This window comes from Drosophila miranda, chromosome XR (genome assembly GCF_003369915.1).
Source record: "Drosophila miranda strain MSH22 chromosome XR, D.miranda_PacBio2.1, whole genome shotgun sequence".
NCBI lineage: Eukaryota > Metazoa > Arthropoda > Insecta > Diptera > Drosophilidae > Drosophila > Drosophila miranda.
In genome coordinates, this window is record NC_046674.1 from 3,971,435 (window position 1) to 3,985,722 (window position 14,288).

General features: G+C 48.9%; 3 protein-coding genes across 11 annotated transcripts; 2 read left to right on the forward strand and 1 right to left on the reverse strand.

Moving 5' to 3' along the window:
- Positions 1–3,142: 3,142 nt before the first annotated feature.
- On the forward strand, positions 3,143–7,218 carry LOC108152878. The gene is given in 5 exon segments (XM_033386943.1): positions 3,143–4,028; positions 4,062–4,165; positions 5,894–6,041; positions 6,131–6,546; positions 6,608–7,218. Coding segments are annotated over 5 exon segments (1,998 nt in total). The 5' UTR covers positions 3,143–3,218; the 3' UTR covers positions 7,128–7,218.
- A 592-nt stretch (positions 7,219–7,810) lies between these two features.
- Positions 7,811–13,200, forward strand: LOC108151922 (IST1 homolog). Of its 9 annotated transcripts, XM_033386935.1 has the most exons (7): positions 7,811–7,895; positions 8,430–8,679; positions 8,741–9,470; positions 9,543–9,593; positions 9,846–9,908; positions 9,977–10,108; positions 13,034–13,200. In XM_033386935.1, the coding sequence occupies exons 2-7, from the start codon at positions 8,498–8,500 to the stop codon at positions 13,130–13,132; spliced, it is 1,257 nt and encodes a 418-aa protein (XP_033242826.1). In that variant the 5' UTR covers positions 7,811–7,895; positions 8,430–8,497; the 3' UTR covers positions 13,133–13,200. The 9 variants fall into 9 exon arrangements, with proteins under 9 accessions (XP_033242826.1, XP_033242830.1, XP_033242832.1 ...); XM_033386939.1 differs by lacking the exon at positions 9,846–9,908; XM_033386937.1 differs by lacking the exon at positions 9,543–9,593 and having other exon boundaries at positions 7,818–7,895.
- Positions 13,130–14,227, reverse strand: LOC108151924 (ribosome maturation protein SBDS). Its single transcript, XM_017280843.2, has 2 exons — positions 13,894–14,227; positions 13,130–13,829 (listed from the first exon to the last, which is right to left on the reverse strand). The coding sequence occupies exons 1-2, from the start codon at positions 14,022–14,024 to the stop codon at positions 13,202–13,204; spliced, it is 759 nt and encodes a 252-aa protein (XP_017136332.1). The 5' UTR covers positions 14,025–14,227; the 3' UTR covers positions 13,130–13,201.
- Positions 14,228–14,288: the final 61 nt, after the last annotated feature.

Genomic DNA, 14,288 nt, shown 5'->3' on the forward strand with positions numbered 1-14,288 from the left:
TGGAATTGCCTTTGCCGTTAGCTAAAAACAACTGCTGCTTACAAACAGTTGAAAGCAGCTTAGTTGAAAAACTGCTTGTTTTTTCATGCTGCCACTTCGTTGAAAAAGCAACATCTAAACAGGGCTGCCACATTACTGAATAAACATCGCTATTCAAATTCGAAATGTTTAAAAGAGCACACATCAAGCTTTAAGCTTTAAGCATAGAAAAAAGGGCTGCCACATCACCAAATAAACATCGTAATTCAAATTCAACACTTCCCAGGAATGGAGCCTAGAGATGAAGCTTTAAGCTAAGAAAAAGCTGAGAATTCCATTCCTTTGCGCTGTACAGGGAGTCCTATTTGATTGAGGGAGATATATAAATAGAAATCTCACACTAAAAGACAGAGAGTACACAATCAATCCTTGAATAATTTATACAGCCAATAAATCGGGAGTGGAAAAACTAAAAAAGAAAATCAACATTTGGTGTCCCAAAAAAAGAACACACCAATTATTCATTCGATAAACATATCAGAGACGCAAATCGCAGATATATCGCACAGACAAAAACCCCCCCGCTTAATGGCGCATTGCAACAGGACGCAGGGAGCCCATCTTTAACGACTCCACTGCCCTGACTCCTCCTCCTCCACACCGGCAACAGTTTTTTAACAATGCCGCATATCCATTTCCATAGCAACTGAAGGGAAATTCCGCCGTTGTTGTTTATTTTGGATACAAGTCCAGGCAAACGTCGGTCCCAAAACAATACAAATTTCAAAATAATCATAAAATTTCCAAACCGAAAGAAAAACAAAAACAGTAAGCCCGTGGAAAATGCGTCATTTTTGGGCCATATTTTTGTACACTTCATTCCGGTAGATATCTGTCCCGAGAGAGATACTTTTCGTAAATTTATTAACACACAAAAAAACGCACAAAAAGCCGTGAAGTGATGCCAACGATTCCGAAACGCGATTACAAGCCAAACGGCGGTGGCAGTGGCTACCGGGCAGGCCGCGATCGCCTGGGCGGTGGCGGCGGCGATGGCCACGGCGGTGGCAAGAGTTCGGGCATGGATTTCCTCATCCGCACCGAGGTCACAGAGATGCAGCTCAAGTGGCAGGACAACCCCTGCCCGGCGCCGCCATGCAAGCAAGCCTTCTGGTGGTCCAGTCAGCCGAAGCCCGTCAAAATCAAAGGTTGCCCCAAGTAAGTAGATGCCACATCCACATCCATTTCGGGGACACATCGGAGAGGGATGCGATCCCCCCTAGCTGTTGGGGTCAATGGAATCCAGAGAAAGGCTAGAAACCGAAAGTCATAAACTGCGTAAATAAATTATTAAACGCTTTCGCGGGGTATGGGCTGGCCAGCACAATGGACGGACGGACACGCAATGAATCGAGACATTCGTGTGCCACAAAAGGTGGTAACAATAGAAGTGGCACGAAGGATGATTACCGGGCAGATTGCGGGGAGGGGCGAAGGGGGGCGCGTTTTTTACGAACTGTGCAGCTTTCGTTGTGTGCTTAAAAACTGACGCACAATCATAAAAATACACCAGAAATGGAAGGACAATGACAGAAGAACGGGTGTTAGGGGGGGAGGGGGGAGGGTCGCGTCGGTGTTGGGTCGGCTTAAGGTCAAATTAAGGAATACGACAGGATTATCTGAAGAAAGTTGATAAAACCCATGCATAGAACCCATGTATATCGTTCTAGAACCCCTAAAGAAGAATATATTTTGCTAGGTATTATTTAATCCAGGAAAATGACAGGAAAATCCCTAAAATATTGTATAGAATCCATAGGGATCCAAGTAAACCATTTTTGAACCCACAAATGACAGATAAATCTTTCAATTATCGACTAATATCAGTAGAGAAGAAAATATAAAAAATCTCCTGCATTGGCGATCCATAAAACCTTAAAAGATATGGATATCTATCCACTTCTATCCATAAAACCCTAAAAAAACACAGTTCTCAATATACCAGAGAGTGTCTCTGCTAACCACAAAAACAAATACAGGGAGCGAAAATCTATACCTTAAACCACGTAGACTCAAACCTTAAAAGCAAACGTTGAAGTCCTCAAGAAATCGATGGTATTTCTTATCGTAAGACCGCAAATAGTAGGGAAAACCCCCAAATATTTGTACAAGAGTGATTTCTATCGCCCAAAAATCGATCAAGGAAGCCGAAAGCAATGCCAGATGTTCCACGATTCTAGAACCCACTTTAATTATAGGCAAGATGGAGGATCTTCATTTGCCTTCTTGCCTTTTCCTGGTAGACCGCTTTCTTATCGAGGAACATCCTTGTGTATCTCGGAATTGCGCCTTCAATTGCCGCGAAATCCACTTAATTATGCTTCAAGTGACTCTTTAATTTCCCGCCTTATCGTTTATCGCGATTGACCTTGCCCATTGACATTAGTGGCCCCCAAAAGGAGGAGGAAAGTGGGAGGATTTCCTGGTAAGAAAACCACCCGGACCAGCCACATTCTTAATTCAATGTCACATTCAATGGAAATGCGTGGAGTCATCTGCAGCTAAAAGGAGGTGCCACTGCCACTGCCACCCATCGAGGTGCCACGGGAAATGGTGCGACACTTGCGGATAACGAAAATCAAGGTCCAATAATGGAGAAAAAGGAGACCCAAACACACGACGCGACGATACCTATGCAAAAATTCTTGGGATTCGGTGGCCTGTTAACAGTTTTCGCATTATTATTGCAACACCATCAAAAAAAGGCCCCAACACCAGACCGCACCGCACTCTGGGGCAGAGTCCGCTGACCAGAGGGGCATTGAAATGGGATGGGCATGCCGCACACGAAAGTTTATCGTGTCCCCAGGCCGAGGCGTCAGTCCCAAGGCTCGGACCATCGCGAGGTCCTTTGGTCCCTTGGTCATTTGGCTTTCGCCACTCGAATCGTGCGGTACAACGCGTGTGGCACTCTCCGCAGAGGCGGGCGGAATAAATACTAGAAAATAGAACGAAACAAAGGCAAAATATTGATTAACTTTTTCCGGCGTGTGGAAAGGTGTGCTGTGTGGTGTGTCGGGCCCCAAGGGCCATTAGCCATTGGCTATAAATGGACGTTGCGGTGACCGGCAGCGCCCGTTCCTAAGCGGAAGGGAGCGGCAGGAGCAGCAGTCCAGCAGTGCAGCAGTGCAGCAGCGCAGCAGGCACAACTACCGGTAAACACACACAATTGTTGAACGATGCCAGAGACAGAGACGACCAGCAGCAGCAGCCCCAAGAATCAGCACGAAGATCACTTTCCCAAGCCACAGCCACAGCAGCAGCAGCAGCAGCAGAACTTTTCCTTCTCCAGCAGCTATCCCTATGCACCAGGACGCACCTCCAACTCCAATTCCAACTCCAACTCCAACTCGAACAATTCCTACAACGTGCAACGCTATCAGAGTCCCTACAATTTCCAGCACGTGGTGACGAACGCCTTCTCCGTGCTGCAGCCTCATCCCTCGGAGGATCTTGCTCTCAATCCGCGACCACAGCAGGCCATAGTGCGTCCCACACGGCGACAGGAGGTGCCGCTCGAACCGGAACCATCCGTGGACCATGTAGATCCCCCTCGATCCTTCTTCTCGAGGAGCAACCAGGAGGTGCGCAGCTTTGCGGATGAGTTGAGCCACAAGCTGCGTTTCCTGGCGCCGGAGGAGAACTACGGTGGCGGCATCAGCGGCATCGGCGGCATCGGCGGCATCACCGGCGCCTGGATGGCCGCCCGTCACTCCGGCGACATGTCACAGCGTCCGCGCTTCGAGACGACTGTGCCCACCGGCATCTTTCTGCCGCCGCCCCACGAAGTGCAGATGCTCCCAGCCTCAATGCTGCGGCGCCATGTGTATGCCTACTCCTCGTATCCCATGATCCTGCAGAGCTACTACTCGAAGGACCCTCTCAAATCGCCCAATCCCGGGGAAAAGGAGCCCAAGGCGGTGACTGCCACACGATTGAATGGGTTTCGTGCCACCGCTGCCGTTGCAGCAGCCACTGCGGCAGTGGCAGTGGCAGCAGCTCCAGTGGCAGCGGCCCCCAAGGCCCCCTCCACCGATCAAACGCAATCCCTGGCCGGTGGTCTTCACATAACGAAGGCCCAGTTCCAGCAGCAACTGCAGCAGCGTCGCGGCACCAGCGACAAGAGGTAATAAAAGCAGAGGCACACGGGCCGCGACGTCAGGATATTCGGTTTCCACCCCTGAAGCAGAGAGAAACCCCCAAAGGCGGGGGCTTCCTTGCTGTATTGGCATTGGCGGTCATCCAATGGCAGTAAAGTGGGCCGGCCGTACGAATATTACCATAAATTCAAATGAGAAGCGGACTCTGGGGGACTCCCTCCCTCGACCTCCTTCCTTGGATTCCTTCAATCGATTTCGTGGGTTTAGCATTTCAATTAGAAAATGTTTTTGTTTTTCAATTCATTTGGTCAAGTTTTGATTAATTTATTAGGTTAGAAAATGAGGGAAAACTACTGGGAAAAATGAAGTGAAATGAAACTAGCGGAAAATGGGACGAAAACCTTGCATAAAAGAAGGACAGGCAAAGAGAAGGACACTCGTATGTTTTTCGTGTCGTATGGCAGTCCCTTAAATAATTTAAATCTAGATTTCGTAAACAACGACAAAAAAAGGGCAAAGCAACGACAAAAAATAGTGCCACAAATTGGGGGGGAAATTAAGTTCATTTGCCACACCAGCCCCAGCACCCAAATGTGTGGCAGGAAGGACATGGGACCGACCCGACCCAACCCAGACCCCTGGCTCCTGGCTCCTGGCTCCTGGCTCCTGGCGCCGGTTGTTGTGTGTCTCTGTGTCTCCGGTAAATGGTGCAGCCACAAAAATGGGTCTCCACTTTCGTATGATGTTAAATATGTGAAATATATCACTCAACAATGCAAAGGAGAAGGTTAGGCAGGAAGTTGATTAAGTAAATATCATTTTTCTGGCCACTTTAGAGGGGGAATACAATACGGAAGATAATGGCCAGAGTAAAGGGGGTTTACTGTAAGCAAAATGTGTATACAAAAAGGTTATTTCTCTTAAGGGACATTTGTGCAACGAGGAAAGTGGAAAAGTGGAACAAAAGTATAAATACCAGACAGATTGTGGAATAAAAAATGGTTTACAGCCAGCAAGCAATCGAAAAACTCAAGGTATCCTTTCGTTTATGGGAACTTAGTTAAGCGAATCTTCGTCATTTGCCAAAATACAGATCCCAAAACAGTGATAATCCCTTAAGTAACTCTCTTTCATACCACATTTCTGTATCATTTTGTCCCCCAACAGCTGTGTAACTCTAGAGAAAACCCTCCTGTTATTTAGAGCCAAAGTTATAGGAACATGAGGCCAGGCCGCAGCCAGACCCGACCCGACCCGACCCGACCCGACCCGACCCGACCAGACCAGACATTCGCCCGCGACGTTCAATGTCTGACTTCCGGCCAAAAAGTGGCTACAAAAATTTGCATAGGTCACGAGTTCACGATCCAAGTTCTTCCACACGTCTGACACAAGGAATGTTTGGCGAAGGAATAGTACATAGAAATTAGCCAGTCATAAATTACTCACCAGGGCGGCGAAAAAGGAGTTTTAAAGCTTTAAAACTCGAGGGAACTCCATTAATGGTCTTTCGTTTGACCCAAAAGTGTAGTGAACTTCGGTTGGGGTTGGGGGGGTTGGCTTCGAAATTGATTCGAATCGGAGATGACTTGACAAGCAGCCAGCTGGTGGGCGTTGGGGTGTTGGGGCGTTGGGGCGTTGGGAAATGCACAAATTTGATGATAATCGCACGCCCGCGTTGGAGGCGGTGCATCAGATTTGGGGGCTCTAGAATAAAGAGAGAGAAGCGCAAGGGAGCGTTGAACTGGGTCGAGGTTCTCCTTTAATTGATGGAATACGAATACTAACCTTTTCTCTCGCCTCCTCCGCAGACCCGTTGTGCCGCCGCCAGAGCCCTACAAGAACGTCATGTACGACCGTCGTGTCATAAAAGGCAGCAACTTTGGCAACGCCTCCATGGTGGTAAGTGGTATGCTGCTGGCCATCGGGCGGGCAGTCCTCCGCCAGCCGTGACCCGTGATCCACTTTCTTGTGTTGTGTGTGTTTTTCAGACGGATGTGGATCCCTTCGACAAGGCCGCGGAAATTAAGCGACGCAATATGCTACGAAAGCGTTCGATCCAATGCAGGAACCAGAGGAATGTGCTGGGCACACCACCGCCGGTGAAGGGCCGCAAACACGAGACTATTCAGACAGAGAAGTATTTGGAGAAACTGGGACAACGTCCACCCGAATTCACGGTGGACACGCAAACGGATCTGTTTTTGGAGAAGCCGCCAACACCGCCATTCATCGCCGCGAAGGTGGGCGTCGATGTGGGCACCGAAATCGGCGAGGGCGAGCTCTTCCACTTCGATGCCGAGGCACAGCCCATCATTGATGTCCTGGTGGATGCCTGCATCGAGCAGAGCATGCTGGAGGTCGCACACGAGATGGAATTGGACAGTTTGCGCCGCAAGCAGGAGGAGTACGCCAACCAGAGATCCATTCGGAGATCATTTTTATACAGTTATTTCGTTCTCTTGCAGATTCCTCGCCCAACGCGAGGTGGAGCTTGCCGAACTGCGGCGCCTGGAGGCTGAGGAGATGCGTCTGCGTGCGGAGAAGGAGCGCCGCCTGCGGCAGGATACCATTGCTAAGGAACTCGACGCCGAGATGCAGAAGAGCGTGACGGCAGCCAAGCTCTTGCAGGGCCACATTGCCAGTCTGGTTCCCGAGGTCCTGGAGAACATCGAGCCGGCCAGCGATGCCGTAAAGAAGGAGCAGCTCATGAAGAGCATCTGTCCCTGGCTCTCGGCGGAGGTGGCCGAGGAGGTGGGCCACATTGTGGACTCACGCGAGATCCTCACGGCCATCATACAGGAGATCATCAAGCAGCGGGCGGAGGTGTATGCCGGCTATCGCGAAGACTTGTCCGAGGCCACCACACGCACGACGGATGTTTGCGAGGAAGAGGGTTGCATGATCGACGAGATGGAGGCGTGTCCGTGCGAGACCGGAACCGAGGAAGAGTGTCCCACACCGCCGCCGGAGCCTCCGCATTTGTGAGCACTTCGCAAAATGCTGCAAAATGATTTTTTTTGGTTAGATTTAGCTAAGATTTTAAGTTGGACAAAAAGCGGCTCCTCCCACACACACACACACACAAAGCAAAAAGACACACATCCATACATAAATACAATACCCAAAATAACCGCTATGATGGACATGATCGAACATGCACCGTCGTTTTGCGGTTGTGTCTGGCGGTTGTGCTGCCTCTGGTATCGGGGCAGCCGGCTGCCAAACACAATTGCAGTGCAGCGGTGAAATTTCAAATTGTAACAAATATTGTTAAAGGTTTTTATGTTATTGAAAATTCAACGAAATAAAGCTCAAGAAACCACAAAAAAAACACTTTTACGCGCGAATCGAATTTACCGGAATTTATGGTTGGAAAGAAATCGATAGTGCTATCGATACTATTGGGCCGCTCGAGTTGAAAAATTGAACATTGTACACATATTTATTGCATTGATGCATTTCGTATAGAATGGAGATGGAGACGAAATTTAAGCGCAAAATATTCAGTTAATCAAAAAATTTTGGCTCTTGTGAGGTGAATTGTAGTAGTATCGATACTATCGATGGTTTCCGCTACTATCGATGTTTTCCCAGCCCTACCGTAATTACAAACGACTCGGAGCATCGATGACAAAATACCATATCGATATATCGATGGTGAACTTTCGCCGAACTGCCAACTGTCTTGTGCAGCCACAGGTTGGCATGCCTGTGACGTCACTGACATTTGTTTTTCCCTAATTTATGAATCACATACCCAGTAAACCCTGGCATTTTTCTCTTAAATGGAATGCTAAAAGCATCAAGACCATTAACAGACTTATGACGGGACACACATACGACAAAGTCTTCCTACACAGAATCAAAGCAATTGACTCAAATATCTGCGAAACGTGCAATGTAACTGAATATGCCGAACACCTGATCTTCGATTGCCAAAGATTTGCCGGGCTCAGAAGGAAATTCAAAATCTTTAAATATTATAACAATTTACATCAATTATTAATAAAAAAAAGAGCCGCTACATCTCAGAGAGCTGGCAATCTTCATCAAAACTGCTGACTTAAACTTTTGACCCCTTTTTTCTTCATCATGTTATAAAGTAATTTCAGTTTATTTTCTAAAAACAGTTAAGTAATTTTCCTTTTTTTTTTTTATATACCTACCTGTCAAACTCGCCAAACTACATCACCAGTATCTGATCAATGTGGCTACAGTGCTACAATCAAAATTCCGATCATCCTTGAGATGATTTAAGACCAAAAAAAAAAAAAAATTATGAAACACCAAAAAACGTAGTTCACAGTTTTCATTAGTTAACGGCTGCCCAGAGCAAAGTACCTGCTGAAATCACAATGTTCTCCAGCGGACCCAACTACAACAAGCTGAAGACCAACCTGCGGTTGGCCCTCAATCGCTTGAAGCTCCTGGAGAAGAAGAAGGCGGAGCTGACGCAAAAGTCCTGGAAGGAGATAGCCGATTATCTGGCCACCGGGAAAACGGAGCGGGCTCGCATCCGAGTGGAACATATAATACGGTACGACACGCGATAAATGGTAGTCCTCCACCACTACAGACATTTATCCTCTGTCCCACAGTGAGGATTACCTGGTGGAGGCGATGGAAATGGTGGAAATGTACTGCGACCTGTTGCTCGCTCGCTTCGGTCTCATCACCCAAATGAAGGAACTGGACTCGGGCATAGCCGAGTCGGTGGCCAGCCTTGTGTGGGTCTGCCCCCGCCTGCAGAGCGACATTGCGGAGCTGAAGATCATCTCGGATATCTTTATCACGAAGTACGGGCCGCAGTTTGCGGAGCACAACCGCACCGCCACCGGGGATCATTATGTGTCCGAGAAGCTGATGCACAAGCTCACCCTACAGGCGCCGCCCAAGCTGCTGGTGGAGAAGTATCTGCTTGCCATCGCCAAGAACTACAACATCGAGTACGAGCCGGATCCGCAGGTGATGCAGGAGGAACAGAAGCCGGAACAGCACCATCTGATCGATCTCTCCGATCGCAACAATCTCAGTGGTGGTGGTATGCCTCCGCCACAGATGGGTTTCATTGGGTATCCGGCCGTGCCGCCGCTTCCCAATATGCCGGAGCCACCCACAAGCAAACCGTTTAATTATCCGCCATTTGGTGGCGGCGGCGGCGGTGGCGGTGGAGGAGGCGCTGGTGCTTGTGCAGGAGGCCCACAGCCGCCTCCACCGTTTGCCTACAACATACCGCCCAATCAGCCACCGCCGTCGCAGCCATCGATGCCATCGGTGGTGCCTGGCAAATGCTCGGAGGAGAAGGATCTGAATACCAATTTCATAAATGTAACTAGATCTTTTTGTACATTTCCTCACACTTTTTCGCATGTCTTTGCATGATTTTATGGGTTATTGCAGCGGGAAACTAACAATACGGATGATTCGGGCAGCCCAGATGAGAATATTCTGGTAGGTTTTTCCTGTAGTTTGCCGTTGCCTCTTTAATCTACTAACATTGATCGTGCTTATCGTTCTTTCATCACTTAACTGGTTGTATCTTCTCCTCCGCCCTTGTATCACTATCTCTCTCTATATGACGTCAATGCGTGTAAGTCTTATCATCCCAGAAAATGATTCATACCCTGCCTGCTACCTGCTATCACTCCCACCGTTTTTGTTGATTTTGATTTGCTTTTTGATTTCCTCTTTTTTGCTTGACAGCGCCCCAAACCCAACAATGATCCGCCGCCACGTTATACCTCCATTAATCCCGTCAACCTGCAGGTCAGGCCCCGAAGCTAGGGATACTCAATCCCCAGCTAAAAACCTCCCTTTGTTCCTTTCGTTCACAGAATGCCAACAAACCGAAACCACAACCGCGCTCAAAGCTGCCTCCTGGTGGACCTCCGGGGCCCACACTTCCGAGTGCCCCGCCTGCCTTGGACCTTCCATCTCTGCCCAATGTACCCTTGGATCTGCCAGACATTCCGCCAGGACTGCGTCTGCGTGCGGAGAAGGAGCGCCGCCTGCGGCAGGATGCCATTGCTAAGGAACTCGACGCCGAGATGCAGAAGAGCGTGACGGCAGCCAAGCTCTTGCAGGGCCACATTGCCAGTCTGGTTCCCGAGGTCCTGGAGAACATCGAGCCGGCCAGCGATGCCGGAAAGAAGGAGCAGCTCATGAAGAGCATCTGTCCCTGGCTCTCGGCGGAGGTGGCCGAGGAGGTGGGCCACATTGTGGACTCACGCGAGACCCTCACGGCCATCATACAGGAGATCATCAAGCAGCGGGCGGAGGTGTATGCCGGCTATCGCGAAGACTTGTCCGAGGCCACCACACGCACGACGGATGTTTGCGAGGAAGAGGGTTGCATGATCGACGAGATGGAGGCGTGTCCGTGCGAGACCGGAACCGAGGAAGAGTGTCCCACACCGCCGCCGGAGCCTCCGCATTTGTGAGCACTTCGCAAAATGCTGCAAAATGATTTTTTTTGGTTAGATTTAGCTAAGATTTTAAGTTGGACAAAAAGCGGCTCCTCCCACACACACACACACACAAAGCAAAAAGACACACATCCATACATAAATACAATACCCAAAATAACCGCTATGATGGACATGATCGAACATGCACCGTCGTTTTGCGGTTGTGTCTGGCGGTTGTGCTGCCTCTGGTATCGGGGCAGCCGGCTGCCAAACACAATTGCAGTGCAGCGGTGAAATTTCAAATTGTAACAAATATTGTTAAAGGTTTTTATGTTATTGAAAATTCAACGAAATAAAGCTCAACAAACCACAAAAAAAAACACACTTTTACGCGCGAATCGAATTTACCGGAATTTATGGTTGGGAAGAAATCGATAGTGCTATCGATACTATTGGGCCGCTCGAGTTGAAAAATTGAACATTGTACACATATTTGATTGCATTGATGCATTTTGTATAGAATGGAGATGGAGACGAAATTTAAGCGCAAAATATTCAGTTAATCAAAAAATTTTGGCTCTTGTGAGGTGAATTGTAGTAGTATCGATACTATCGATGGTTTCCGCTACTATCGATGTTTTCCCAGCCCTACCGTAATTACAAACGACTCGGAGCATCGATGACAAAATACCATATCGATATATCGATGGTGAACTTTCGCCGAACTGCCAACTGTCTTGTGCAGCCACAGGTTGGCATGCCTGTGACGTCACTGACATTTGTTTTTCCCTAATTTATGAATCACCAAAAAACGTAGTTCACAGTTTTCATTAGTTAACGGCTGCCCAGAGCAAAGTACCTGCTCAAATCACAATGTTCTCCAGCGGACCCAACTACAACAAGCTGAAGACCAACCTGCGGTTGGCCCTCAATCGCTTGAAGCTCCTGGAGAAGAAGAAGGCGGAGCTGACGCAAAAGTCCAGGAAGGAGATAGCCGATTATCTGGCCACCGGGAAAACGGAGCGGGCCCGCATCCGAGTGGAACATATAATACGGTACGACACGCGATAAATGGTAGTCCTCCACCACTACAGACATTTATCCTCTGTCCCACAGTGAGGATTACCTGGTGGAGGCGATGGAAATGGTGGAAATGTACTGCGACCTGTTGCTCGCTCGCTTCGGTCTCATCACCCAAATGAAGGAACTGGACTCGGGCATAGCCGAGTCGGTGGCCAGCCTTGTGTGGGTCTGCCCCCGCCTGCAGAGCGACATTGCGGAGCTGAAGATCATCTCGGATATCTTTATCACGAAGTACGGGCCGCAGTTTGCGGAGCACAACCGCACCGCCACCGGGGATCATTATGTGTCCGAGAAGCTGATGCACAAGCTCACCCTACAGGCGCCGCCCAAGCTGCTGGTGGAGAAGTATCTGCTTGCCATCGCCAAGAACTACAACATCGAGTACGAGCCGGATCCGCAGGTGATGCAGGAGGAACAGAAGCCGGAACAGCACCATCTGATCGATCTCTCCGATCGCAACAATCTCAGTGGTGGTGGTATGCCTCCGCCACAGATGGGTTTCATTGGGTATCCGGCCGTGCCGCCGCTTCCCAATATGCCGGAGCCACCCACAAGCAAACCGTTTAATTATCCGCCATTTGGTGGCGGCGGCGGCGGTGGCTGTGGAGGAGGCGCTGGTGCTTGTGCAGGAGGCCCACAGCCGCCTCCACCGTTTGCCTACAACATACCGCCCAATCAGCCACCGCCGTCGCAGCCATCGATGCCATCGGTGGTGCCTGGCAAATGCTCGGAGGAGAAGGATCTGAATACCAATTTCATAAATGTAACTAGATCTTTTTGTACATTTCCTCACACTTTTTCGCATGTCTTTGCATGATTTTATGGGTTATTGCAGCGGGAAACTAACAATACGGATGATTCGGGCAGCCCAGATGAGAATATTCTGGTAGGTTTTTCCTGTAGTTTGCCGTTGCCTCTTTAATCTACTAACATTGATCGTGCTTATCGTTCTTTCATCACTTAACTGGTTGTATCTTCTCCTCCGCCCTTGTATCTCTATCTCTCTCTATATGACGTCAATGCGTGTAAGTCTTATCATCCCAGAAAATGATTCATACCCTGCCTGCTGCCTGCTATCACTCCCACCGTTTTTGTTGATTTTGATTTGCTTTTTGATTTCCTCTTTTTTGCTTGACAGCGCCCCAAACCCAACAATGATCCGCCGCCACGTTATACCTCCATTAATCCCGTCAACCTGCAGGTCAGGCCCCGAAGCTAGGGATACTCAACCCCCAGCTAAAAACCTCCCTTTGTTCCTTTCCTTCACAGAATGCCAACAAACCGAAACCACAACCGCGCTCAAAGCTGCCTCCTGGTGGACCTCCGGGGCCCACACTTCCGAGTGCCCCGCCTGCCTTGGACCTTCCATCGCTGCCCAATGTACCCTTGGATTTGCCAGACATTCCGCCAGGACCTTCAGGCGGCAAGAAGGGGGATGAAGATGAGATCGATTTCGATGAGTTGTCGCGTCGCTTCGAGAATCTCAAGAAGCGCAAATGAATTTGTTATATCGTATATTCTCGATCCTGTATTCTGTTTAACATAAATAATCACGTATATATGTCCAATTTAGAAGACTTCTTCATTCTCTACGACCTCTTTGAGTTCGAGGAGTTCCAGCAGACCCTTGCCCTTGGTTTCGTTGCGCACCAGCTCGTCAATCACGCGATATTGTCCAGGATCGATCAGCAGCGTCAAATGGAGCGTTGAGTCCTCCCATTCCTCGTGCTCCACGGCGTTGGCCAGCTTCACCACAGATTCCTTGAGCTTGCCGCCGCCTTCTTTGCCCGCAAAGCTGACACGCAGCTTCATGCGTGACCGCTCGATGGGCAGATGCTCGCGCAGCATTTTGATGGCCTCCAGGGTGTTCTGCTTGGTGTTTTTGTTCATCTTCACCGAAAAGTGGGCATCCTTGAGGGACTTTTCGATGATCGAGGCCGAGTAGGGGCGACGCGTCTCGGGATTTACGCAGAGAGCGGCCACACTGTTGACGATGCTGTTCAGCTGCGTGTCGAGCACGCTTTGGCGCTCCTTCTCCGATACCTGAAGCTCGCCTTTGCTCAGGATTTCCTTGCAGATTTCTGTTTCATCTGTCTTGTTGAAGGCCTTCTGCAGTTCATCCTTCTTGGCCGCCTGGCCCTTGGACACATTTGTGAAAACTGTGTGGGTTTGCAGGACCTCATCGATGTCCTTTTCGCTGCGATGTCAATTGGGAGAAGAGTTTTGTCAAGCAACACGGACGAAATTCAGCCACTACTCACCTGTTGCTACGCCAGGACAAGACCTTGTTCTTGTAGCAGGCAATCTCGAAACGCTTGCCGCCCTTTTTTAGCCTCACAATGGCCACATTTGTGAGGCGAATTTGATTTGTGGGTGTGAAAATTTTGGACATGATGAAATTATAATGAAATGTTTGAGATTAGCGATGAGAGTTTGCTGAAATCCAAGATTAATGGATATTTTCGATACATTTGAGGGGTAGCTTTTCCTCATCTATTAACATAAATAACCGATTTATCTGTGCAAAGATATCAAATCAACCAGAAAACGCAATTTCCATAGTGGAATTTCGGTTATTTATGTCTGAAACGCACATTTTTAGCTAACGATTTGTATCAGCCAAAGCTATCGGTTTGGTATATCGCTGGCTTCACAT

Coding starts and splice junctions, on each gene's coding strand:
- LOC108151922 (XM_033386935.1), top strand. CDS start 8,498: ATGTTCTCCAGCGGACCCAACTACAACAAGCTGAAGACCAACCTGCGG. Junction 9,471..9,542: donor TGAATACCAATTTCATAAAT/GTAACTAGATCT, acceptor GGGTTATTGCAG/CGGGAAACTAACAATACGGA. Junction 9,594..9,845: donor GCCCAGATGAGAATATTCTG/GTAGGTTTTTCC, acceptor TTTGCTTGACAG/CGCCCCAAACCCAACAATGA.
- LOC108151924 (XM_017280843.2), bottom strand. CDS start 14,024: ATGTCCAAAATTTTCACACCCACAAATCAAATTCGCCTCACAAATGTG. Junction 13,830..13,893: donor TTGTCCTGGCGTAGCAACAG/GTGAGTAGTGGC, acceptor TTGACATCGCAG/CGAAAAGGACATCGATGAGG.